Source organism: Tetranychus urticae, chromosome 3 (genome assembly GCF_039701765.1).
Source record: "Tetranychus urticae isolate SD_2017Ah chromosome 3, NJAU_TeUrti_SD_1.0, whole genome shotgun sequence".
NCBI classification, from domain to species: Eukaryota; Metazoa; Arthropoda; class Arachnida; order Trombidiformes; family Tetranychidae; genus Tetranychus; species Tetranychus urticae.
Window position 1 is genome coordinate 15,525,602 of NC_142960.1, and position 26,563 is coordinate 15,552,164.

At 31.6% G+C, this 26,563-nt stretch overlaps 5 protein-coding genes across 14 annotated transcripts in view; 3 read left to right on the plus strand and 2 right to left on the minus strand.

The window, feature by feature from the left end:
- The window catches only part of Ac76E (adenylate cyclase type 2 Ac76E), a 42,716-nt gene extending 33,376 nt beyond the window's left edge, over positions 1-9,340 (plus strand). The window contains exons 8-12 of the mRNA XM_089269892.1: positions 1,283-1,415; positions 4,555-4,731; positions 5,023-5,237; positions 7,545-8,874; positions 9,018-9,340. Coding sequence (XP_089126018.1) covers positions 1,283-1,415; positions 4,555-4,731; positions 5,023-5,237; positions 7,545-8,874; positions 9,018-9,155 — 1,993 coding nt within the window. The 3' untranslated portion in view covers positions 9,156-9,340. The remainder of the gene's footprint in view (positions 1-1,282; positions 1,416-4,554; positions 4,732-5,022; positions 5,238-7,544; positions 8,875-9,017) is intronic.
- Positions 9,341-9,797: 457 nt separating this feature from the next.
- Positions 9,798-12,094, minus strand: LOC107364065 (alpha-amylase). 2 transcript variants are annotated; one of them, XM_015931363.3, is made up of 7 exons: positions 10,932-12,094; positions 10,798-10,847; positions 10,624-10,736; positions 10,323-10,537; positions 10,149-10,261; positions 10,031-10,076; positions 9,798-9,946 (listed from the first exon to the last, which is right to left on the minus strand). In XM_015931363.3, exons 1-7 carry the CDS (start codon positions 12,001-12,003, stop codon positions 9,852-9,854), a joined length of 1,704 nt encoding a protein of 567 aa, XP_015786849.1. In that variant the 5' UTR covers positions 12,004-12,094; the 3' UTR covers positions 9,798-9,851. The 2 variants fall into 2 exon arrangements, with proteins under 2 accessions (XP_015786849.1, XP_089126015.1); XM_089269889.1 differs by having other exon boundaries at positions 9,798-10,076.
- Positions 12,095-13,078: 984 nt separating this feature from the next.
- LOC107364066 (uncharacterized) lies at positions 13,079-14,967 on the plus strand. 4 transcript variants are annotated; one of them, XM_025161277.2, is made up of 4 exons: positions 13,079-14,285; positions 14,372-14,443; positions 14,550-14,639; positions 14,730-14,967. In XM_025161277.2, exons 1-4 carry the CDS (start codon positions 13,209-13,211, stop codon positions 14,754-14,756), a joined length of 1,266 nt encoding a protein of 421 aa, XP_025017045.1. In that variant the 5' UTR covers positions 13,079-13,208; the 3' UTR covers positions 14,757-14,967. The 4 variants fall into 4 exon arrangements, with proteins under 4 accessions (XP_025017045.1, XP_015786851.1, XP_089126017.1 ...); XM_015931365.3 differs by having other exon boundaries at positions 14,775-14,967; XM_089269891.1 differs by lacking the exon at positions 14,372-14,443.
- LOC107364063 (calpain-B) lies at positions 14,930-26,348 on the minus strand. Of its 6 annotated transcripts, none has more exons than XM_015931358.3 (15): positions 25,372-26,348; positions 21,966-22,182; positions 19,283-19,420; positions 19,049-19,199; positions 18,907-18,971; positions 18,650-18,799; positions 18,499-18,570; positions 18,350-18,422; positions 18,130-18,278; positions 17,419-18,017; positions 17,008-17,175; positions 16,630-16,765; positions 15,962-16,033; positions 15,518-15,882; positions 14,930-15,423 (listed from the first exon to the last, which is right to left on the minus strand). In XM_015931358.3, exons 1-15 carry the CDS (start codon positions 25,600-25,602, stop codon positions 15,397-15,399), a joined length of 2,613 nt encoding a protein of 870 aa, XP_015786844.1. In that variant the 5' UTR covers positions 25,603-26,348; the 3' UTR covers positions 14,930-15,396. The 6 variants fall into 6 exon arrangements, with proteins under 6 accessions (XP_015786844.1, XP_089126011.1, XP_089126012.1 ...); XM_089269885.1 differs by lacking the exon at positions 25,372-26,348 and adding an exon at positions 22,777-24,148; XM_089269886.1 differs by lacking the exon at positions 25,372-26,348 and adding an exon at positions 22,473-22,695.
- Positions 24,417-25,160, plus strand: LOC107364067 (uncharacterized). Its single transcript, XM_015931366.3, has 2 exons — positions 24,417-24,672; positions 24,749-25,160. Exons 1-2 carry the CDS (start codon positions 24,514-24,516, stop codon positions 25,061-25,063), a joined length of 474 nt encoding a protein of 157 aa, XP_015786852.2. The 5' UTR covers positions 24,417-24,513; the 3' UTR covers positions 25,064-25,160.
- Positions 26,349-26,563: the final 215 nt, after the last annotated feature.

Consider the following 26,563-nt stretch of genomic DNA (forward strand, 5'->3'; position numbering starts at 1 on the left):
ACTGAAAAATTGAGCAACTTATACAATAACCCATTAAGGGTTAAACATGTTACTATTCAGTCTGAGATTCATCATTAGATGGTTGAGTTTTGCTTACAATGCGAATTGCAATGCTAAATAAATGTAATGCTTACTTGTTGGCATTGCCAGTGAAATTTTTCTTACAATCAAATGAATTCTGCGAGAAAAATATGATTGAATTGTGAAAGGTTATTAATGTTAGGTTTCATAAAACAGCAAAATATTTTCAAACGTTAAAACTTATTAGCATTATTATTATTCGATACAATCAAGTGAAGATTTCGTGGACAAATTGAGCATAAACTAAGCATTTTTACAGCATTTTCAAGCAATAGTTAAACTACAAAAGTCAGAACGTTGTCACAATTCAACCTGCTGAGAGATTCACGTTTAAACAGGGCCAAGGAAAAATGAAGAATTCGCATTTCTAAATAATGTATAATGTAAATGTATAATAGTAATAGTACTATGTAATAGTATACGTAAAACTAACTTTCGAAGAGTAAGAGTTTGGTAAAAATCTGGTCCCTCAACTGTACAAAAGAAGATCTAAGTTTAATTTAAACTCAATTTTGTAAAAGACTATCGCTTGGAGAAACTTTAATTGCACAAATGGAATCATTATGCCCAACAATCAACAAAATATCAACTCTTAACTCGAATGAAAATTATTTGCTGAGGCTTTTTTCGTCTCTAAATGAATAATAGCAAAGTGAGGAAAGCTAAAGACTTGCATTTCGCATTCTGACGTTTTTTCATTACAAATCACTTTAAAGATCATAACAACTGGACGCATTTATTGCAAACTAAAATTTTCTTTGATCAAAGGTTTAGATGCAATCAGTTGGACTGCATTTTGTTTAGAATCAGATCGCATTCCATTCTTTAGTTTTCTCATTGACGACGACTTTCCATTAAGAATCTGAGTCTTTTAAATGTGAATTGACTTCATCGTACTCAAAGACATTTGCGGCAGTTTCTGGCTATATTAAACTTAGTCAGTCAGTAACTTGCAAGTTTATGAAGTCAATTAGACGATGTTGAGAAAACGGTTGCTTTTACCAAAATTTTCCTTCGATCTGTTGGCATATATTTTGGAATCTCAGTTTCACATCAATATAATGATGCAAAATAACCTAATGATTTGTGCTCAATCAGTCTGAAGCTCTGTTCTTAAATTGCTCTTCAACCTTATAGCTACCATAAATCATTGTTACTTGTAATTTATTGATATTTTTCCCTTTTTCCCTTTTTCCTTCAGTCGAGTTCATATCACAAAGCAAACCTTACATCTATTGGAAGGTCGATTCAAAACTGAACCTGGAAATGGTCACCTTCGCAGTCCATATTTGGCCCAACATCAGATAGAAACTTTCCTGATCGTTCCTGAACAGGTAAAGGCAAACTTGATCATTAAACACTTTGAACAACTAAACTTGACCCAAGTCCGCTTTTAAATTGAATAGCTTTTAATGCTTATTCATGAAACTCTTGTTATAATTGGTGAAGTTAAAAGTTTTGCGTCTGCTGTGGCTATTAATTTAGATCTCATTTCCGAATCAAAATTGTTTCCTAATTGTTACTTCATAATCACCAAAAGACGGAAGATGTCAAAGTTTTCCCTTTTCGCTTGTTAAGTGGCGTTCATTGAGAATACAAATTTTCATTCCTTTAACACTGGTCAATTGAACAGAACTGAAGACAAAAATAAACTTTATTCAATTTCCGATTCATTGAAATTCGTTCATCTAAACTTAGGTAATCAAAATTTCATTCATCATTTCATTCAATTTGCTGTTTCATCAATAATACAAAAGTCTAGTTCTGTTTGAGTTAACACAACAATCAATTTGTTCAACGTTGCTTAAGAATCTCAGGTTAACCTGATAATTTCATTTAAAACCAAAAGAAGGCAAGAATAAAAGTAAATGATAAACTTTTCAATTATAATTGAAGTTGTTTAATTCAATTCAAACTCTAAACACTCATTAATGAACATTCAAATGTTTAACTGATCAACTTTAATAAGCTGATGCAATAGCTTTTCCACCACATTAAATTCAAGTAATTAAATTATTAATCATTGGGAAAACAGGAAGGTTTGTGAAAAGCAAAGCAAAATTTGTTAGTTTATCAAATTTTGATAACAGTTTAGCCTTTAACATTCACTGGGAAGGAAAGGATGGAATGCTCATCAATATTGCTAATAAATCTGAATAAACTCAAAATTATAAAATAAAACGATGAAACTGTTGAAGAAATGGTTCCTAAAGCATTAAATCAACAAATCTTTATAAATAAAACCAGCAGTAAGAAAGATTAAACAGATTTTTCAAACTTTTGCCAACTAAACCATCAAATTTGTAGCAAATTCCAATGCTAATCGTTAAAGTATTTATTCATGAACATTTATACGAAAATCATAGAATGCACAATGAAAATTTCAGAAAAAATCTTACATCGAAAAGAAATATTAATAAAAGAGTTCAAAATGCAAGGAAAAACATTTTCTCCTTAAGAATGAAAATGTAACGGAAAATAGCTTCAAATGATTGAAGAGTTTTACATTAAGATAAGATTTCGTTAAACTAATTGAACAGCATGAATATGTGCTGGAATAGACAATGAAATTGGCTAGAATTCGTTGAAATTTGCAGAAAAAAAGTCCGAAGAAAAATCACAGATGTAAAGTAGCTTCTAATGAGCTGTTGAGTTTAATGTAATTTGCTAAGATTTACTTGAATTGGACAATAATTTGTATCGATATGTGCTGGAATGGATAATGAAATTTTTAGAAATAAAATTGTTAAGAATTTGTGGAAATTTGCAGAAAAAAGTTCGAAGAAAAATCACACATTTCTTCGTTTCGAACGAAAATATATTGCAAATAGCTTGGAATGCCATTTGATACGATTATGTTAAGTGAATAATGTTTTTCAATATGTGCTAGAATGGACAGAAAGTGCAACATTGCGACAGAAAAGTGGGAAAATGTTATTAATATAAAGATTACAAGGCAACTGTTAGTGATTCTGGGAATGAAAATCAAAGTTTTAATAACAAGCTTAACAAGTTTAGCTGATCGTAATAATTGAACCATGATTTCAACTAAATGGTAACTTTTATCTGATGCTCAAGCATACTTGCTATTATTATTATTATCTTATTATTACAATTTTACCTTCCAGTAATTTCACTAAAATGACCTTAACCATTGCAAATAAAAACGGTTGAAACTAAAAAGGTTAACAAAAGTGACATAATGATAAAAGTAGATCCAAAGTAAAGGGCAATGATGAAAGGGATGAAAATATTTATACTTTTGCTTATAATGATTGGTAACAATAATAAAGGTAATGATAATGATAATAATTACGTTACACTGTGAAAATCATCTCATAAATGTGTAAATATGGTTTGATGTTGGTCAAGCAAAGGAAGCAAATGGTTGCAATTTTGTCTTCTAATAATATCCAGTTTCCGTCTGAATTTCATTTAAACTGTTGGTAAACCTGAATAGATGAACAATCAACAGTCTGAATAGTAATCATAATCATCATCGTGTCAATTCCCTTCAGTGAATCCAATTCATTAAAGTAAATAAAATAGCCAGACATGCATTATTAGCTTATTATCAAACCATTTTCCTCAATTACAACAGTTATTACATTAGACTAGGTGAACCAGGTTAAGGTTTAATTGTATTGAATCAATTTAAGAAAACAAAACATTAATTTTATTGTATTCAAGCCTCTATTCAAAGCTAACATTATGTTCAAGTGTATTCAAGGTTTACTTTAATATCTAGTCTCTGTTTTTATTCATTTTACTACAACCAATGAACCGTTTCTGTTAATTGTTCAGTTACCATGGTATAGTAAACTTGGAATGGGATAATTTAAACGAGTTGAACAGTAAAAAAAGTGTTTACTTATGCAATTGTCAATGTTAATGAATTAGAAAACAAACAAAATCGCTTTTAAAATTCAAATGTTTGCTTTTTACTGTGTCTGGGCTACAAAGTAATTCTTACCTAGTCTTTCAATCTACTTTGATTTATTGATTCTCTCATTATCACAATTAACATTGACAATTATTCAACTTGTACCAATTGAATTGTGTCTAAAAATACGTCAAATTATAACATTCAATGAAGGTTCAAATGAAATGATTTAAGTAAACTGCTATTCGATTCAAATGGTAAATCATAAGTCAGCCTTTTAGATGTTAGATGCTTCTAGTCACAATAATAACTCAAGGAGTTTACAATAAGCTCAACAATATCAGTTGGTTAATGTTTCAAATGTTAGCTTCTGTTAAATCTAGGAAAATATATTGAAATGAATGTTGATCGTGATTAAATCAATGAATGGTCTATCTTATGAGCGCAGTAATCGGTGATCAAAGCTTTTTGGGCGTTAAATTAATAGCAATAAACTCAAGAGTTACATCTCATTAAACCTTAGTTGTTGACCTTTTTTCATTTCAAGATTCATTAATGCTCTTTATACTTTAAATTTTCATCTTTTTCAGGGTTCATGTGATCAAAATAGTCTTTCAGATCATCTAAATGATGGTCACTGTTTAAAAAGAAGCCCAATGAATTCAAGTTTTGTTAAACGTAAAGGTAAATACATGGAGCGTTGGGGAAACGATAAACCCTTTTCAAATACTTCGGAATCAATTTTAGCCAAAAATATAAGATTAACTGTAAGTAATTGTTTGATTTGAACAAACTGAATTTAAATTCATCCTTCTAATAACATTATAATCTTATTGTATTGTTTTCCCCTTTCACCAAATCCAATCATCGAAACATTCATCACAATAATGGCTGATGAAATTTCCTTGGGAATGGCAATTGAATTGATTAAAACTATAAAATCATTATAACTGGACAAATTGAATTGACAAATGGATATAAAAAAAACTATTTTTTCTCAACTCACTTCAATCTCTCAATCATTGAAATCACCTTTTCCAAATTCTGGTAACAATCAGAGTGTAGCTCTAATTGAAACTAATCTTCTTCCCAATTCACATTTATGCTGTGATACTGATACCCATGAGATGAACCCAATGCTATTAATTTTTCGGAAAAGGACACTTGAACGAGAATACATTAGCCATGATGATAATTTATTTTGTTATCATGTAATCTGTTCGTCCATTTCATTTGCCTTTCTAATTGCTGTTCAATTACTTCTTCTTCCTGAGTAAGTTTCATTGTCAAAAGGCGAGAAAAGAGGGAAAAAAATTCCAACAAATTTCAAGTGACAACCAAAGTAAACAACAGTTAATCAAAAATTGAAATTATTCTTGTTCTTGATCATGTAAAGCAAATGGTAGATGAATATTTTTCAACATTACTTGTTACTCGATTCATGATTTTCTGGTTTCAATGTCAACAAGATGTTGGCTGAGAAGAAATTAATTTCAATTTTTTGTAAAACATTTCTTCTCATCAACTAATCAACTAATCTTGCTGTTTCAATTTAACATTGCCATCGATCCAGTTGACTCTGTTGGTGAAGCTTTTTTGTCAACCTTCAATTTGTTAGTCTCATTGTCATTTGTGTCAAAAATGAGGTAACAAAAAAAACATCAACATCAAAATGCACTCAGAAAACTATTCTCAGACTTGTATTATTACCTGGAAAGAAAAAATTCATATCCATAATAAAATTGCTTTTGGTTATTAATAGCATGAAAAGGTTACCCTGGGTTAGGCTTGGTTAGATTAGGCAGTTGAATAGAGTCCAAACTGCCTTTGAAAATGAATAGAAAGCGATAAATTATTTGAAGCAAAAAAATCTTTCATCCAATTGTACATTATTAATCAAAGTTGTTTTCATTATTCAGATGAGCTTATTTTTACACTCTTACAGGTTAACCATTTATCATACATGGGAAACGAAAAACAATATATTTATTTCATTGGCAGTTTTACTTGTTAAATTATGATCAATGATCAATCAGGTTGAATCGGAATCACCAACAATCATTCATTTCTTTTTATTTAAATGTATTTGTTTCCTTTTCCCTCCCAGTAATGTGATAACATTTGATACAAACTTTCAATATTCTCACCTCTATTCAATCTAACAGAACGATTTAATTCAATCACTTGTGGCAATGTTATTTTAAAGGTTATTAAATTTGGCAGTAAATTGTTGAATCAAAAAATGAGAAAAAAATGCTTTTCCAAAAAAAATCAAGTTGCGCGCCTCAAATTTTTGAAATCAAATTTTTTAACCGTTAATTGAATGATCAAGTACACACAAAGAGTAAAGGAAGAAGAGAGAGCAATTCAATAGTCAATCTGAACCAAAATTTTTTTTTGGTGTCAGAAGATGGCGCGAGAAAGAGACTCTTTCTTTTTACTTTCTTTACAAATTTTTTACTCTCTTTTTCTCTTTCATTTCTCTTTCTTTTCATAATTCAAAATTTAAGCAACACAATTAATGTCAACATTAGAAAAGGCTTTTTTGAATACTTTTCAATGTTTTCAATGTTATTTTAATTGATTTCTATGATTTTGATGCTATGATTTCTTATTTAATGATATATTTGTGATTATTTAACAGAAAAAAGGACATTTTAACTAGTCAAGTCTGAATTCATCAAGCAAAAGTCTATCAAAAAGTTTTCATATTCATTGTATTAAGGTTTGGGACTATTTTGGTTACTCTGCTAATAAATTCTGAATTCATTGATTTTACGGGAATTCACCTTCACATAAGCAAATGGTGAATAAATTGTCGTTAGTATAATGTTGAGCATATCTATCGGTTAACGAATTTACCATTAAATTATGAATCTAACCAATGAAAGAATAAATTCAGAATTTATTGACAGGAAAAGTTTATCGTAACCAAAATATTACCGAAACCTTAATACAATGATCATAAAAAACTTTTTGATAGACTTTTGCTTGATAAATGCAGATTTTGTTAGCTATAAAGACATTATTCTGTTAAATCATCACAAATTCATCTTTAAATTAGAAATTATAGCATCAAAATCATTAAAATCACTTAAAATAACATTAAATACATTGAGAAGTAGTCAAAAAAGCCTTTTCTAATGTTGACATTAATTGTGTTGCTTAAATTTTGAATTATGAAAAGAAAGAGAAATGAAAGAGAAAAAGAGAGTAAAAAATTTGTAAAGAAAGTAAAAAGAAAGAGTCTCTTTCTCGCGCCATCTTCTGACACCAAAAAAAATTTTGGTTCAGACTTTGTATTGAATTGCTGTCTCTTCTTCCTTTACTCTTTGAGTACACATGTTTAGTCTTGCAAGTTGTCCTTTTATTTTCAATTAAATTATTGTTTTTATCATTAATTTTTACAAATTTTACTTTTTCTGTGTTTACTGTTTGGTTCGAAATCATTTTGACGAAATGATTTACAAGAAATTGTGGAAATATTTGTTCCATTTTCTCATTTTTCTCTATATTTTTCATGCTTTGTTATTTTGCTTTCTATCTTTCCTGGTGGTCTAAATGGTCGTCAATTGGTCAGTACATGGATATCATTTACGTTACTTGCTTCAACAAGCACGGTTTTAATTACCATTGTTATCTTCAGTATTTGGTCTCACATTCATGGTGAATACAGTTCAATACAACCAAGTCCTGTTTCTCATTCATCGTCTTCGTCTTCATCATCCGCTGAAGATTCGTCATCTCCCGTTGAATCTTTCATTGGTGTCCTTAACTCACCTAGATGCATAAAGGTGACCCTCTCTGTGATTGGCATTATTTTTGTGGCCACTTGTAACATCCTTAGTGTAACCTTTTTAACCTGTCCACCTACATTACCAAATGGTTCACCTCAATCACCGACAGAGTCTATCAACATAACTTTAGGAGTCAACAAATCATTGACTAGCCAGGAATCAATAGTTAATCCTGATTATATCGATTATACTCTATCTGAATGTCAAGTGATGAGGAAACATTATTATCAGATATCACCGTTTCTTACATTATTCACAATTTCCATCTTAATTCATTTCAATTTTCTTCTCAAGTTACTCATAATGTTACTCTATTTGGCTGGATTTATAACTTCCCTGGTTCTAACGGAAACTGATAATCTGACAATAGACTCTAAGCTGTCCAAGGAGGTCCACTTCGTTGCCCTGCTTTTCGTAATATCCTTACTTCTCGATGTTCTTGATCGTCAAGTTGAGTATACTTCAAGGAGCGATTTCTTGTGGCGAGCAAAGCTTAAAGTTGAACAAGAAGAGGTTGAAACCATGGGAGGAATCAATAAGATACTTCTTGAAAATATACTTCCAGCTCATGTAGCTCATCATTTCCTTCATTATTCAATGGCCAATGATGGCTCTATTAAGGAACTTTATGCAGAAAAATATGATTCAGTGACTGTTATGTTTGCCTCTATACCAAATTATATGGAATTTTATGATGAAAATGATATCAACAAGCAGGGTTTAGAGTGTCTGAGACTTCTTAATGAAATTATCTGTGATTTTGATAAAATGCTGTTGAAACCCAAATATAGTTGCATTGAGAAAATTAAAACTATTGGAAGCACTTACATGGCAGCTTCAGGATTACAACCAGGCCAGGAAAATTTAAAAGGTTCAGCTGGTCGAGAGGCTCACAATGTTACTATATTGGTTGAATACGCGATAACAATGATGAGTATTTTAGAGCAAATCAATAAGGAATCGTTTCAAAGGTTCAAATTACGAATTGGAATCAACCATGGACCTGTTATTGCTGGCGTTGTTGGTGCACAAAAACCTCAATATGATATTTGGGGAAATACGGTGAATGTTGCTTCAAGAATGGATTCTTGTGGCGTTATTGGTAAAATACAGGTAAATTGTGATACTTTAACGTATAGAATATCAATTTTAATTTCACATTACAAACAACCTTTAATTTCACTATAAAGTGAAAAGTTGACTCCAAATTCAATCTAATCTAGTTTCATATTTCTCTTCATTGTTGTCATTTTCAGGTAACTGGAGACACTGCAAGAGTATTACAAGAAAGTGGCTATGAAGTCGAGTGTCGAGGACAAATTAAAGTTAAAGGCAAAGGAAATTTAACAACTTATTTTGTGAAAATTACAAATCAACACAAATTAATTAATTAAAGTCGACAAATCACATTACATTTCAAATGATATTGTAAATAATGAAATATTTTGTTCCACCTCAAATATCAGCACATGAAATCTTTACATTTCTTTACTTTTTGCAACTTGTGAATCAACATTTGGCCAATAATGTTTAATCAACTATTACAAGTATTGTTACAAAAATTAAAAATTAAAAACAATCGTCTGTAATCTTTATTGAATAACTTTTTGTGCCACAATCGGCAGATAGTGATTCGATGTATTTTTAATGGTAAAAATGCGACTAAACAATCAACCTTTTTCGAGTTACCTGTTTAGTTTTTTAATCATTCAAATTTTACAATGAAATCGCTATATTTATTTAGATCTCCAACCTTAGGTACTAAATTGTAAGCTGCGTAAATTACTTTAACTCAAGATAAAACAGATCTCGTTAATTAGCTGATCCATAAAGCTCAATAAATTGTAATTATAATTAACAGTTGAACAATATGCATCAGATACATGCAATGCTGGTTAATCGAAATGAGTTAACATGTTTGTCGAGTAAGCTAACCAATGATGTCAAAGTAATCTAATTTTAAATTCGGAATCATATCACAATGATAACACGGCTTCTGAATTAGTCCGATAATTGACTTTGATCAATAACTACCATTTGTTTTATTGTTTTCAGTGTTTTTGCTCTTTTATTCACTTGAAGAAATAGAATTACAAATCAACTTTTCGTTTGTATAAAGATTGGATACACACTGCACAGTGATCGAGAATTGCTTTATCACCAGCTGCTTTATCATGATGAGATTCTGTTTCAAGAAAAAATGAAAAGATTTGATTGAATAAAAAAGAAACACATTTTCGTTTTTGATTATAGTAAAATGAAGTCTTACCAGACTTATCTGAAGATCCAGTGATTGATATCGTCGTCGTCATTATCTGTTAATTCACAATGAATACATGAATTAAACAATTGATATCCAATTGATATAAAGTAATCTATTTTCTAACCTTGGCATCAACATGAATAGCAATGATTGGAGTTTCGTCTTTGGATCCATCAACAGTTAGCGTTGTTTTACCACTTGAATCAACTTTGACAGTTTTACCAGTACATGAATCGTCTATTAAAATTAAAAGTAAATTAATTAAATGTATTCGATACGCTAGTTTACGTTAAAATACCTTTCTTGTCCCCAGTAATGATATCACAATAAGTTCCTCCAGGTAAACTTGTTTGGAATGTTTGAGTAATGCTATTTGGTTCATTATTAATGAAAATGAAAGCCTTTGAGCCACGACTAAATGCAATAGCATTGTTGGCGTTATCCCACCAATTGGCTACAGGTTCATTTCCAGCAACTGCTCGGAATTTGACCATACTGTAGATCGGCTTGAATCTTTGTGTGAGTAAGATGAAAACGACGGATATGGTCAATTAATTTCTAATGATCAAAAATCTTGAATCAGTAAATATCAGTAATACCTGTGTTCACAAACCCATGGTGCTTCGCAACTTAAATCACTCTTTCTGATAACGTGTTTAATGTTTTGCTGATCATCAGCTGGTGGTCCCATATATTTGTTTTTATCGGTATCCTAATACAAATAAGGTTGTTGGATTAAAAAGATATTTTGTGCCCAAAAATATTATACTTACTCCTTGCATATCAGTGGGCCAGTCGTAACTGCTCATTACATTGGGAACACCTAAAAAGTGGGTTAAGTTTGAGATTAAATTGTGAAAGTTCAATGGTAAATGAAAATGATCATAAATGAAGCTATTTTACACACCATAGGGCCAGGCCAACATGAATGCAGTAGCAAGTTTATAGAGGCGACTTGAACGGAAATTGATTCCTTTGTAAACGTCGGATCTTTGAAGATCATGATTATCAATCATTGGAACTGCGTCACCACTTTTAACAAAATTCCAGCCCTCGCCAAAGTTCTTTAACCATCTTAACTTTTGTCCATTATTACCACGGAAAACGTCAACAATAGATGATCGATAATTGAATTCCAAGACTCGACCTAATGGTGTGTATTCTGCCATTGTGACGGCTCCGCCTGGTTGAACTTCATGGCAAAGGATTGGGCGACTGTTTTCAGGGAAGTAAGCCGTATTTAAATTGTGGACGCGATCAAATATTGCTTTAAGATCACCAGGCCAAATATGCTTTGATGCATCCATTCTGAATCCAGCAACACCAATGTCAATTAGACGATTAATTGCATCGCTTTGTACTTGTCTTACGTGTTCATTTCCATTATCCAAATCATGAAGACCACTTAGTTCACAGTTTCGTACTTGAGAAGGATTGTTATAATCTTGAATAGAACCATCACTGGTTCCACATTTTTCTTTTGAATTGAAATGAGATTGATCATAAGGTACACCTGGATATGACTTATCTGATTGACCCTTAAACGTTGATCCTCCGGTTCCAACACCATCAATAGCACCAGTCATATGGTTAAGGACGAGATCAACAATTACACGAACACCAGCCTTGTTACATCTATCAACCATGTTGGTAAAGGCAGCTTCATCACCACTTCGAGAGATTATCTTATAACTGACGGGTTGATATCGTTCATACCAAGGTCGTACCGCTGCTGGTTCATAATAAGGTTTGTTTAAAACAGCATATTCAAGAACAGGCGAGACTTGTACAGCAGCATATCCATAAGGACCAAGGAAAGTCTCACATTCTTCAGCGATATCATCAAAACGCCATTCAAATAGGTTGGCAATAACTGACCTTTCTGGTGAAGTTGGATGCAGATCAGAATAAGATCCACCAGCTTTAATGTAACAAGGATATAAAATTAAAAGAAAACAAAAGTTGAACAATTTAGTCATTTTAAATTAAAGATTAGTCTTTTGGTTTAAGGTTTTAGTTAAAATTATCTAACAGCAACAGACTCACAGTCTAGACTAACAAGCTAGACAAAACGACCGTTAAAAATGGCTGCTCCCACAGTTTTGTTTTATACTTTATGTTTCAATATAAAGTTGACCCGAATGGTAACAGTAATCTTGATCATTACCTCCATGACTAATAACATCAATTAAATCATTGCTGGTATTTCTCGTAAGTTTCAAGTTCATTTTGATATAAACATCTATTGTGTTTGGAAAGTACCTTTGAGCCATCCTTGTTTTTCTTGATTCACAATGATGGACACCGTAATCGTTATTCGTCATCAAGACGTAACATCATCCTAATCATAATTCCCATCAAAATAGACAATAAACAATCAACATTGACAATTGTTCATTGCCAGAAAAGGATCTTACTCCTTAACTTCACAAATCAACCCAAAACTAGTTGATCGAAGTGCAAAGATCGCAATTTTTGTTTTACCTAAACACAATATCAATTTATTATCAAGCAATTTGTGAATGTTAACTAACAATGAACCCTGATTGTCACCAACAACGAAGTCAACCAACCTTAAGGATATTTTCAAGCTCAAATGGTTTCAATATCTTCATCATTTGCTCATTAAAATAAGTACGCCAATGGAAACATCAAAGATTCAGATAATGAACAACAATCATTTGCTTTACAGCAAAAATTGAAAATACCAAGACAGGTTTAAGTCAAATATGTTTTTTAAAATCTTAAGAGTCTCTCTTGTCTGTAAAAGCTTGTCTTGAAAGGGTTATTTTTTAAATTCTGTTAAATTAATTCCTTTTAGTGAAATCAAACATTCGGCTTATTTCATCTTCAATCAAATTTTTTTTTGAAATATTAAATTTTGCATTTTCAAAGCAAAAGCTTACATTGATTAATTAGTCCCATCTCATGAGTCATGACAATTTCCAATTTAAGATGATAAATTTTTATTTGCGTTTTCAGTTTAACTCAAGAAACTTCAAGGTTTCGATAAATGAACAAAGTTCCCAATCATATTGATTTCCAACTCAACATACATTAAACTTGCATTAAAGCAAATTTATGATGAATGTTTAATAAGGCTGAAAATAGTAAAATGATTGTCAAGTACTCATTTACTTGGATATTTGAAGATTAACCATTTACCAGTTCGTTGTTTGTCTCTATGAACATATTTATCAAGTTTAATGTTCAATTAGTTAAAATGTTAACCGATTTCCCATTCAACTGGTTGGCTGGATTAAAAGATGATTTAATTGCCAAAGGTGTCAACTATCTTGAACGCAACACTTCAACTGAACAATTGGTTGATCATTTAATCAAGATGAATGATTTAGGCAAATTCTGGTTAGTTTGTATTCGTGGTTATTCACAGAAAGGAATCATTCCAGTAAAGAAAAGGTTAATCAGCACTGGTTTGGACGCTCTTTGCATTACAGTTCTTGGTTACATTATATTTTTAGCATTAACAGCTGACACCAGGAAACAATCGGTTCAAATAGCGACGTCCATTTTCATCTTGATCAATCTTCTTGGAATCCGTTGGGCCTCGATTTACTGTGAATACATTGACCAGTACACAATCCTTCGATTTTTTGATGACATTATTCGTACAGGTTCTTTTGATATCCATTGCCTTTTAGGTTCAACCAATTGTAACCTCTTTAAATGGTTCACCTTTATATTGTTGCAATTTTATTCCCTCTCAACAATAATCAGTGGAATAGCACTCATTTTGTATCATATTTTTGCTGTACTTCGGGTTGACCTAAAGCTCGGTTGGACACTTTTAACTGACGTTACCATACTAATAACTGTGCCCAGTGTTGCTTTTGTCATCATTTTTGTAGTTCACAATGTAACTTGGTGTTTCACTCACATTATAATACTCATGATTCACTCGGCTTTCGCCTTGGACAATATACACAAAAAAGCTATCAAATCAATGACAACATCTAAATGTAATGCTGACCCAACCCAAGCTGATTCAAATGATTGTGCTGAATACTGGCATTCATCAAATTTTTGTTACAACCAGATTAAAATAATGAAATACCAATTGAGTCCAATTACCTTCTATGGTTACTTGTTGGGCTGCCTTGGTACCGATTTCGCTCTATTCACTGGAGCCATTTATGGAACCGGTGATTCAACGTTGAATTACATTATTACTGGACTTGGACTGCTTGCTCTTCAAATATTAACCATGGTCAATGAAGCTTCAGCCTTTGCTCTTCGAATTGTAAGCTTATTTTTATTTTAATTACATGTTAATTGCTAGGAAAATCAACAGGTACCAAAGCTTTCTATTTTTATCCGTCATTTCAGATATCTAAATGTGAGAAACTTAACTATCGAATGTCGTGTTGCTGTAAATGCCAGACTACGATCAAATTGAAGGTTTGTCATTTTAATTCAATTACAACCATCAATAGTAATAATTTTGTAACATTTTATACAATTTGATATCATTTCTCAACAATTACATCTTAATTATATCTTTCAGGGTCTATTAACAATAGAGAGAATGCAATATTCCAAAGTTGGTTTCTATGTTGGCCAACTTTTTCTTATGGATAATCTTCAATATCTGATGGTAAGTGGTCATTTCAATTGCTTTTTTGATTACAAATCGCATTATAAGTTAGGCCTAAGTTTAATTTTAGTCTAATTGCTTAAATACAAGTTTGTATTTAGGTGCATAATCTGTTAATTTTGTTTCATTTGACAGTTTCTCTTGGAAAATGGAAGCTTATTGTTGCTATTTGTCACCGTGATAACGAGATGATATTGAAATTATGTATCAAATGCATGTTGCTTTCTCAATCATGTTCAAAGCTCTGTGAATTGTTAAATTGTTCAATCAATTGATAGTTGAACTTTAAATTGTTATTGTTGTAATAAATGATTTTAGTTTTAATTAATCATGAGGTAAAATACAGCACAGTTTTTTTCATTGTTTGGTCAAAAGAAAAAGAGGGAACAACAAAATTAAACTGAACAAACCAAGGAAACCGAGGTAATTTTGGCTGAAAATTAAACACAATGAAAGAGACAAATTGACAAATACAATGTAGTTATCAATTGAATCACAGTCTTGGTGGTGATTGATCAAACGATAAACATAGTATGAGGAAACAATGGGAAAAGGGTTACAAGATTTCAGGATAACAATGATTGCAAGACAAGAAAATTAAAATCGAGCAGCACATAATTTTGTCCACTTGATGCTTTATATGAATAATGTAAACGTGTGCATGGCGAGTATCAGTTTCAGCATTGGTTTATCTTCAGTTAAGACACAATCTTGAAGACATAATTTTGAGAATAATTGCCATCCAGTGTAGACTCCATTAGCAGTACATTACTTTTTCAACCCACTGTAAAGGAAGAAAGAAACAATAAAATGTGTTAACATTGAAATAGCAAAGTATTAGATGGAAAGATTCGGGAAAATGTAGATGAAAAAATTACCTCATCGAGAGTGAATAAAGCTCCTGAGGAGACTTTTGGTAGCGAACGAGCAAAAGATGAGTTTTGATTGTTCCAAATTTCAATACTGTGTTTCAATTTTAAGCAAACGTGGATAAAGTTATCAAATGATAAATGTCTCTCGTGTTTCACTGAATTATCGTGTTTTTTGCCACTAATATCTCCATAACGATGAACAATGAGAATCAGTATTTGCCGATTAACAGACAGGCCAGTTTCGTGAAGAGCAGCACGAAGCTCTGCAGTGTTAATGGTTCCACTTGAATCTTTGTCATGGCTTTTGAAGACATCACACCAATGTCTAACTTTGGTCCATAGAGATGTGAATTCATCCAAACCGAGTTTACCTTAAGAGAAAGAGAAGAATTTTTTTATTTAATTGTTCCAAATATGGTTAGAATTGAAAACATAATGAATTAAAATTACCTGATCTGTCATCATCGAGTAAAGCTATCATAGATCGACATGTATCCAAGGAGAAGCCATCGAACTTGAATTCTAATGATATAAAAGAAATGAGTTAATCAATCAATCTTATATTTAAAGATTTAAATAATCTTAAAGGCCATGCAAAGCTATTGATATTAAAATTTAAGTCTATATTAAATTCATAGACTGAAAGCAGTACAATTCATGAAAACAGAGCGCGATGATACAAGATGTAAAAATCCTTTGAAATGCAAAGGATAACATCAAGAAGAGATGTGACCATTTCAGAATATACTGAAAAAATGTGTCCATTATCTGTATTTTGTCATCATTAAACTGTATTATATTAAAGTTATTATTATGGTGTTTAGAAATGTATTGTACGCATTTAATACAACATTGAATGTTAAATTAACCCAGCAAGCAATCTAAACTATTTTAGGGTTGAAGAAATTGAATGAGATATTCTTACCAATAGCTTATTTTACAAATCCAAAAAGGTTAATGAAGTTAATGTGAATTATAGATGAGGATTAGCATGGAAAAATTTTGTTAATTTAGAAAGAGAAAAAGGTTAATCGTTAAAACACTAGCAATACCCAAGCATCTGTTTTAGTAATGACAGGAAATGAAATGAATTCATTAAATAGTGATATTTTCGTTACCTTTCTTGAGTGCATGATTAAGTATTTCTTGTAATTCAGCAGCATCAACTTCCATGTCTTCACCAGCGATTTTAGAAAAGAAATCGGCTGTTTTGGTCGATAAAACTTTTGTTCCCTGTGATTGTTGAACGGATTCCTGAAAAAGAAAAGAAATTGTTGAATGAAAAAAGAGCAAATCTAATTTATGTTAGATGAATTTGGTGGATGAGAATATTGCAACGACGAACGATTAGTATAAACGACAGTCTCGAAACTTGTAGAGACTCATGCGAATGTTGTTAATCTGTTACTTGATATGAGCAATCAAGAAAAGACGTTACAATGTTATCATCTAAAAATTTTGTGCATCATTAGAGGTAAAATGAAGGAATGACAAACTTGTGTTTCTTCACTTTGGACACAGTTTGTTAACACAAAACGAAGACCATTCATGACTGTATCAAATATCTCAATATAACGGGTTATGTTTTGAACATCGAGTATTCCTGCGCCTGGACCTGGTAAAGGTGGTTTAACTTCACGGCGAATAATATCTTCTTCAGCGACCTGAAAAATTCGGGTTAGATACACACATAATTACAAAAATTCATTCACCATTCAATTGTTTAAACATAAAAGCAAGACATAAGGATAAGAGGTTAATATAAAAAAAACAAAATTACATGCAAAGACATTGTTAATAAAATAAATTTTGATCAAACCAAATAAATCAAATAAACCATTTGGGTAAAATAAATTAAAATCAAGCAAAAATGAGGTTATCGCTGATCTTTTTCCATCTCTTCTTACTTTGTCTTTCGAGTCATCGATGGCAATAACATTATGTTGATCAATATCTTCTGGGCAATAACCAACTTCGTCATCGTTTTCTTCGGCAGTTGAGGGTGGCCTCTCGGTGAATATACGCAGCAGAAATTCACCTTCCTCATTGGGATCAAATGTGGACGGTATAATACAATATTGACCGGGAGGAAGCCTCATACGAGATGAAACTTCTCTCAAATTGATGAAAGTAGGAGATCTGGCAACTGAAGCGTTGTACTTGAAAAACTCTGTTGGTAGCAATTGACGACGAGCATAACCTCGAACAGCAGCTGGCTCATCTCCATAAGAAAAAAGGCCATCTTTGATTGCGTAAACAGCAAACCCAATGGTCAATGAATCGAGACCCATTTTACGTTTAGCACGACGATTTTTTTGCATAAGACCAACAATAAGAGTACAAAGATCATCTTCATCATCCTCATCATGGTCTTTTAGTTCAATTATGTACTGAGGATTACTGGCAAATGTTTGGATATTATTACGACAACCTCCAGCAGTTACACCAGCAACCCATTCACCTTCAAAATGCACTTCACTCCAAACCTTTTTGCTCTCATTTGTACCTATGAAAAAGGAAAAAATTTATACCATTAATATTATCATTTATACCGCAGTAAATTTATTGCGTCGCAATTTTTGTATGAGGCTCAAAACATTCATCATTCTGTTACTAACCAGTAGGCTCAGGTTTGAGATGACAAATTTCAAGTTTAGTGAAGTTAGCTTTGAAATCTTGGAATGTCATCCAAAATTCACCATCGTGATCGAAATTTAATTCAAGACTTTTCTTTTCTTCCTCAGAAACCAAAGTCCACTCTCGTGATCTATGTAATAAATTAAGTAATAAAGTGATTAATATTAAATTTACTGGTTATGAACAGATAAACCAACTAACCCGTCACCCCAAGGCCCTTTCCATTCAGCTTCATTTCCCCATGGATTTCGTATACGAATCAAGGGAATTTTTCCTACCAAAAACAAGTAATAATTATTAGGTAAAATTGTGTTATTTATGAAGCAAATTGAGCATTGGTTGATAATCACCTTGAACCCGAGAAGTTTTTAGGTCAACACATCGAACTGCTGTTATAGAGTATGCATGTCCTTTGATCAAACCTGGAACGATCAAAATATTGAAAAAATTGCAATTAAAAAAAGGCGAATGAAGTAATTTGAAAACCATCATAATAATTACCATTTGGTAATTCTGATTCCATTGAAGAAGCGTCAAGAGCATCAATAGAACAGCCCATAAAAGAAGATCTTTGGTGCGCTTTAGTCATTATTTGAAGCAGATTGGCTGGACATTCATCTGATTGAATCTCATAGAATTCAGTCAAACCACCTGAAAAATTGGGAAAGTGAGACAAAGATTGGGTTTAGTGTAACTTGAGATATAGATCATGAATTGGATTGGGAGCGATGATGAAAAGAAGTGTAAAATTTTTGTACCAGTGAAATCAGTTAGCGCCTCTGTAACAGTTCCTCCTTTTAAGGCTTCATAACTGCCATGCAATCTAATAATAAAAACATCACGATAAGATGTTATTCAGAATTTCATAGAAACAAGATTATCAGTCAATAGTAACAGTACTTTGCATAAGCTTTCTCTAAAAGTGCGCTCCAGAATTCATTCCTATCCTTTGAATGCATGAGAACAAGCTTTCCATTCATGGTTGGTAATCGATCATCAACGCAAATATCAATCCATTTACCATATTGCCAGAAACGGAAATGAAAGATTCCTGTTTAAAGAAGAGAAAAAAACAGATGAAAAATTAATGATAAAATTTAATTTCCAGTCCAAGAAGTGTTAAAAAATACAAACCAGCATAATCGGAACCAAAAGATTGATCATGAGGAACAACTCTCCTGAAGAGTTTCTCATTGAGTGTCAAATTAGCAATTGAAGCAAGAAGCCAACAATCACCGAGCTCGCCTTGACAAACATCGAAACGTGAAGCTCCTGTAATATAATAATTAGAAGATACAGAAAAAAATTAAGAGGTAATTTCAAGATGATTGAAAGATGAAGTAATCTTCCAGAATTTTAACTCCTTTCAAGCCTACAACTTTTTTTTGTTAAATCTAATAAAAGATTTAATTTGCCAAAATATAACTCAGATGAAGCTTTGAGTTCAAATTAAACTGATGAGTAAACCTATGAAAAACTTGATGAAAGCTTGAACGAGTACCATTTCTGAATTTACCAGATTAATGACCAAATGACAGATATTATCCAGATAAGAAAATAGTTCAATTGTAAATCGTTAACAATAAATGAATGTTTTGTATACAAAGTGCAAGTTAATAGTTGAGTGCAAAATAAATACAAAAAGTTCAATGAAGTTAGATGTAGAAAAAATACAAATTTTGAGTTAAACAGTAGATCATTTGAAACTGTTCAACTTGTAAAGTGAAGTAGAGACTGTCAAGTAAAATTGAAGCAAAAATGAAAATTTTGAAGGGAAAACAAGTCTGAATGTTTATCAAGTGAATTTGAGCATTTCAGGATTGGAACCGAGCCTAAGAAGACGATGTTAATCATGATGGTGTACATAGCATTTTAGGAAACATTAAAATGTTTCCAAGCGAAACAATCACACTATAATCAAGCCAAAATTAAGGTTTCCCGCCTTTTATAGCATCTTATCAGAGTAAACATTTTCATAAACTGAATAGGGTTGCATAAACTTATTATCATTTGGGTTAAGAATTGTTTTAAACATTGAATTTTGTTATTTGGCATCATCGATGTAAAACAAAATGTGATAATTGTCAAACATTGAGACAATGGGTTAAAAAGGCAGAATGGTTAATTTGAGTTCATTTTGAATCAGATAACTGATGTAAAGGATAATTTACTTAATTGGTTTCAGTGGAATTGTGTATAACCTAGGAAATTATTGAACTTCAGATTGCTATTCAGGATTGACAGATAAAATTGTGAGAGGAAATTATACGATAAAATGATGAATGTACAGTAATTTCCTATTGAATTTTGCTCAGACATCAATGATACAAAATATACAGCAAAGGAAGCACACATGAATAGAAATTATAAGTAAACAATTAACCGTCAAGTCATTAATTTGAATTACTACGAGAACTGGAAAGATAATAGTCAGTGAATTAGTCAATGTTGTTAAACGAATTAACTAATTCATTGTTGTGATTAGTTAAGTTACTGAGCGAGTGAAATATTTTCAAACTGCCAATAAGTTGAAGTGAAGGATAAAAAAGCTTAAGAGTCTGAATTTTTTGAATGTGATCATCATAATGGTCTAAAATTAACATTTTATTGATTTGATTTATCAATAATGAGGAAAACATTAACTTGAATGTTTAAACAAACCGGTTACATGACAGTCAGTTAGTTAAGGTCATGACGGTTAAGCATTGAAATTTTCAAGATCTGCGAGTAATATGAAACTTCATTGATTGGTGTTACTGATTCTGATAGCAAAATATTGGCTCAATGAATAATGTGAACAGCAAAATAGTTTAGTGTTTCTATGAAATGTCAGCATTGGTTTATAACTCTTGACTGCCAAAGAAAATTTGAAAATTAATTTTAAATCGATAGCTTCGATTACTTCTGAATAGCTATTTATATTTTTCCAACATTAAGCAAATAAACTTAAACAAGAGTCTTAATCAAGACAGAAGCTTTTTCTTGACATTTTCTCACTCAAATTGCTTACATTTCTAAATCATGTTTATCATCCAAAAGAAAATCAGTAATTCTAGTTCATTCCTGGATTTCAAGGATAAACAACCAGCTAATCAATACAACGAGTCACAATATAACAATGTATTAGGTAAAATTATACAGCTATTGGAGTAGAGGTTAATGAATCCAATTCAGGTTGGAGACAATGAATTAGATTGATTAATGCAGCTTTGACAGTTGCAGGAATCATATTGAGCAAGATTCAAATTGGCTTTCCATATGATGACACATCAATATGTTACTAAATGACCATCAGTTTTTGAACATACTGAATATCTGATAATACTTATGAACATAATGGGTTTGAGTTGGCTTTTGACCATCAAGCTAGAACCAAAATTGGGTGTGTCGATCAGGTAAAAATGAAGAAATTTTATGTTTTGAGAAATAGTTGAGACAAAGTAAACTATTGACTACAACTGAAATAAAGAAGGGATCATGTAAAGAGAGTGAAAGGTTCATTAATGTATGCAAATACATAATTTAATGACATTGTCCCTGGAGAACCTGAAAACAGACAATTTTCACTGATGTACCTATTGTCAGGTAAAAACAAGAAACAGTGAGACAGTAGGATACATGATGTTAAAATGTTGATTAGAAGCTGGAAGTAAATTAAGCTGTGTGAGTGTAGAAACCTTGGAAATATTGAGAAATTAAAAGAGACTCAGCGGATTTCAAATAACTAACCACTTGCTCTTGAAAAGGAATAAATTGTTCGAAGGAAAGGACACAGATAAATAACACAGCCTACAGTTAATAATTGAGAATGATTTACCTTCCAAAATGAATTTGGGATCATCGACTAATTCTTTAGGTCTCATCCATTTGAATTCGTTGCCTTTACGACTTGAGAAAAATAGAGATGCTCCAATGGCTGGAAACGATTTATCTTCAAACAATTGTCCACTTTGGAGACATTGGTCACGAATTTTGTGGAAATCTTGAATGGCATCGGGATTAGGAGCTCGGAATCCAGATCCATGTTCACCAAACTATGAATAATTATCAAGAAAATTATCCAAATGAATAAAGTATTAATCAAAATTTTCACTAGCAAATTAAGTTAAAGAACAGAGTAAATTGAGAAGATGAGAAACCGATAGATTTCACAGACAATACAGATTGTTGGGAAAACAGGGTAACACAGAATAAGTGGAACTTCCGTTAAGTTGAACTAGACCAATAAAATGAGAATTGAATTGCACTAGAAAACTAAATAAAATAAAATTAACCGAGATCAACTCAACTGAGATTCCACTTGATAGAAAAATTTGAAACCAACATTATGAACAGCCATTTATAGAAATATTTAACGATGAAATTAAAATTTTAAAGCTAATTATCACCAATCAGTGACCCAAAATTATAAGATTGGTTGAAGAGAGCAAAAAAACACTTTTATAATACATAAGATATCAACAGTTGGGTGTGAATGAAACAATATGGAAAGTTTATATGGTCAGAGAGTTGAATTGAACGTCAGAATCGTGAAGACGTGGTAGCTAAAGATGAGTGAGAAAATAGAATAGGAAAAAAGGAAGGAAAAAGGAGATGATAGAAACAGATATAAAGTACTAGTTGTTTACCTTGTAGAAATGTGGCTCTCCCATTGTATACAAGGCTTTATGTCATTCGAATGGAAAGATGGTGATGATGATTAAGCTATCTTGGAGATACTTGGAATTGACTGTTAACTGAGTAAAAACAGGTCAATAATGGGTCACCAGTGAATAAATGCCTTCAGAACTTGGTTAAATATTTGATATCGATGGGTAAATGCACTTTAAATGATTCTGTCCGAGTATTCAACACTTAACAAGGGTTGGTGGAGGAATGAAATTGAGAAATAACTGGAATTTGGAAATGGTAATGTCAACTTCTATCAATATCAACACTGCGCTCAATGTGATCTTAAAGGTGTCTACCAAGAGTAATAATTGGTTTTATTATGTGTATTTAATATTGTCTTAGATACCAAACTGTTAAAGGTAAGAGAAAATCTGATAGAAGCGAAAAAGATCGTATAAAATTTGAGATAACCCCAACAGCTAAGAAGTACGGGAAATTAAAACAATAAATATGGTAATAGAAAATGGCTGGAATGAATTATCAGGCACTGAAAACCTAAATAAAATTTAACGACCAGAATAAAGGGTTAACTCGTAGTTGTCCGTGTGTTTAGATGACTAATATAACTGCTGATGTTAATACTGATGTTAATGTCAATCATAGGATGAAACCAGGCAAGCCCAAAACACAAGTCCACTTTTAAATAGACACAATGGTGCCAACAAATAAATAAATAGCCAGCTATATCGAGTTACAGATGGATAAAAATCAACTTGGGATTAGGTTAGTTAATGGACATATCAAAATCACAGAAAAATTCAACGATTAAAATGACCCTAAAATGTATCAAATATTAACTAAAACATAATCCGATTTGAGTAACAAAAATCCGGGTGGGTCTTCAGGTTTATTACTTTATAATGTTGAGTCACTTTCACTGAGTTAAGATGAAGATGATTTAATAAAGATTTACATAGAAATAAGATGGACACTTATTAATAAACTTGACCGTCCAATTGGTTGAAGACCTTTGGTTTAATAATAAAGAAATTAAATCTGAAGCTAAAATAAATTGGCCCCAAATTGTAGCGATAGTCTCCACAAAGAGGTAGAGATGTAACAATTAAAAAAAGAAAAACATTGAACAAGACAACACCAAGCAACTCATGTGTAACAAGAGACAGTAATACTGGTGAATAGAGATAGTGTAATATTGAAGTATCAAGTAAATTGGTTTTCTGGTTTCCTAGCCTCACAACACTCAGAGATAATCATCTGATCTTTAAGAGTGTTTTTCAATTTTTAAAATTATGATTGTCACTCAGATAATTCATTACATTAGAAATATTTCACTGGGTTAACCAATTACAAAATATTCAGTCATGTCAACAACCCTTGAGTCAGTGTCTCCTCTGAAAACTCTGTCTTGAAGTGTCAGGTCAGTTGATGGAAAACATTAAAAAATTGTACTAAAAATTTCAACACTAACCGTATTATTATTATTCTGATTGATTATGTCAAATTATTAAGTGTTAAATTGATTTAAATTAATAAAAACATTCTTTTGTCAAATATTTGAATTTAGTGCCTTTCAATCTGGATAAATTGTAGCTCCACCTATCTTCAGTCACCAATGGTTGCTGACCAAACATTTGGCGGGAAGAAGGGTCTCAGGCTCAGCTTGTCTTATTGTTTTGATTGTGAACGCTTTTTTGACAACAATTTTGATTGAATTTATCTCGTTTTTAATTAATATGGAAGATCTTGATTCCCAGTTAGACGTTATTTTTAATGAAATTACTTCAACTTTAACTGAAAAACACAAATTCACCAGTAAAGTTGTTGAAGAGAGAGTTTCTCGACTCAAAAAGTTTACTAAAAAAGCTGACAAGGTTTACTTCAATTATTTCAAGGTAAGTGATTCAATTTATCTTTAATCTTGTTTTTCTAATTAAATCTTTCCATTTTATTCATTATGTTTATCTTCAGAACTGTGTTGATCATTTTCTAAATGAAGAAGTGAAAATTTATGATGAAGTCAGTGCCAATCTAAATGAGGATGAAGAGCTAACTGCCCAGATTTTAAAAACCTGTAGTGAAATTGAAGAAACCATTGATGATACTCGAAATATTCTTGGACAGAGTCATGAATTAAGCAAAGGTATTGAAACTATTAATAAGAGGATACAATCGCATGAACAACTACAAAGTCTTATAGAAAAATTAAACGGAGTCATCGAAGAATCTGAGTCAATTGTATCAATGAAGCATCAAGAAGAGGCGATCGTTGAAGATGAAATGTAAAATATGATTTTATTACCATTAGCTGTTATGTTATCCTGATACTAAACCTCATGACATGAATATCACATATAAATAAATGGAAATTGGTCTCAAAAAACTGTATTATGTTGATTATTGCAGAATTTCATGAAATATGAATATTCCAGGATAGGTATGGAAAAAATCTGGCCATTATCAACATTTCATTGTGAAAATTTTCTCGTTAAACATCCAGTTCAATTATGGCTGTTCAGTGTTGCTAACCGTTTCATCTATCTAAATATTGGTTTCTTCCCTGAATATAATGATAAGGGTCTTTCCAGACTTACATTGTGAATATCTTTTGGTTTTCTAGGAGCTGGAGCAGGCTTAAGTTTAGGCTTTAGAACTAGCTCACTTAAAGCCTTTATTCCGTCTTGGATCACCTCTTCATTAACATTTAATTTTTTTAGTGTGTCTGGTCCAATGAATGAGGCTGCTGTTGAACTTTTTCCATCTGGTGATAACACTGATGCTGCGCTATTAGCCAATTCAATGCACTGGGTCAACTGATTGCCCATGCTGATGATGTTCTCAATGTGAACGATTTTTGGATCGAGATAGTTAAATCGATAGCTAGTAACACAAACAATCAATCAAGATTTTTCTTTTCCACTTTTTTATCACAGTTTATCTTTTCAAAATTTCTTTATAATAAAGGAGTTAAATAAGAGAAGATTGAACAAACAAACTTGTAAAATATTCACTAGCGATGAAAAATGGTTTCTAATGGATTCGAAAGGAGTGGGAGATTGTGAACAGATGAACAAAATATTGGTTGTGATGATGGTATCTGTGAAGGATGAGAAAAGACGAAAATGCTTTTGATCAAAGTGATTCCTCTCAGAAAAACAAACTGAAGAAATGGTGAGAAAGATTTACAGTCTACCAAGATGAATCCTATTCACCTAATTAGAGTTACCAAGAATAGATATTTAAAGGGAAAGGATGGGTGCCATGAAAAGCATCAAAAGGAACAAGATTCTCAAATTTTTACCTCACATCATCAGAGATCATCAAACAGTCCTCGTTTTAAACAGTTCACGATTCCTCTTAATAAATAGCTTAATTTGTTGGCATTTTATTTCAAGATCATTGGTTATCAAAAGCTTCATGATTTCAATTGATTGATTATACTAACTAGCTTTTTATCGGATTGCTCACAAAATCAAAGAATCATTAATTAATTTACTAAATAGTCACCTATCAACACATTTCTGAATTTAAAAATGTATAAATTAATCAAAAAGGTTTAATAAAAAATTGAATGTTCAATTCAATATCTTTCAATTATTCAAACAATCATAGACAATTAACAGAAGGAGATTCATCTGAACCTTATCTTGATTTTACCCGTTGAATCTGATCAATTGTAAACAGATTTATGTGGTTTATTAATTATTTAATAATACACCAGATTTTATTGATTCGCATGAAAATTCATAAATTTATAAATCACAGGGGAAATGCAATAGAATGAGA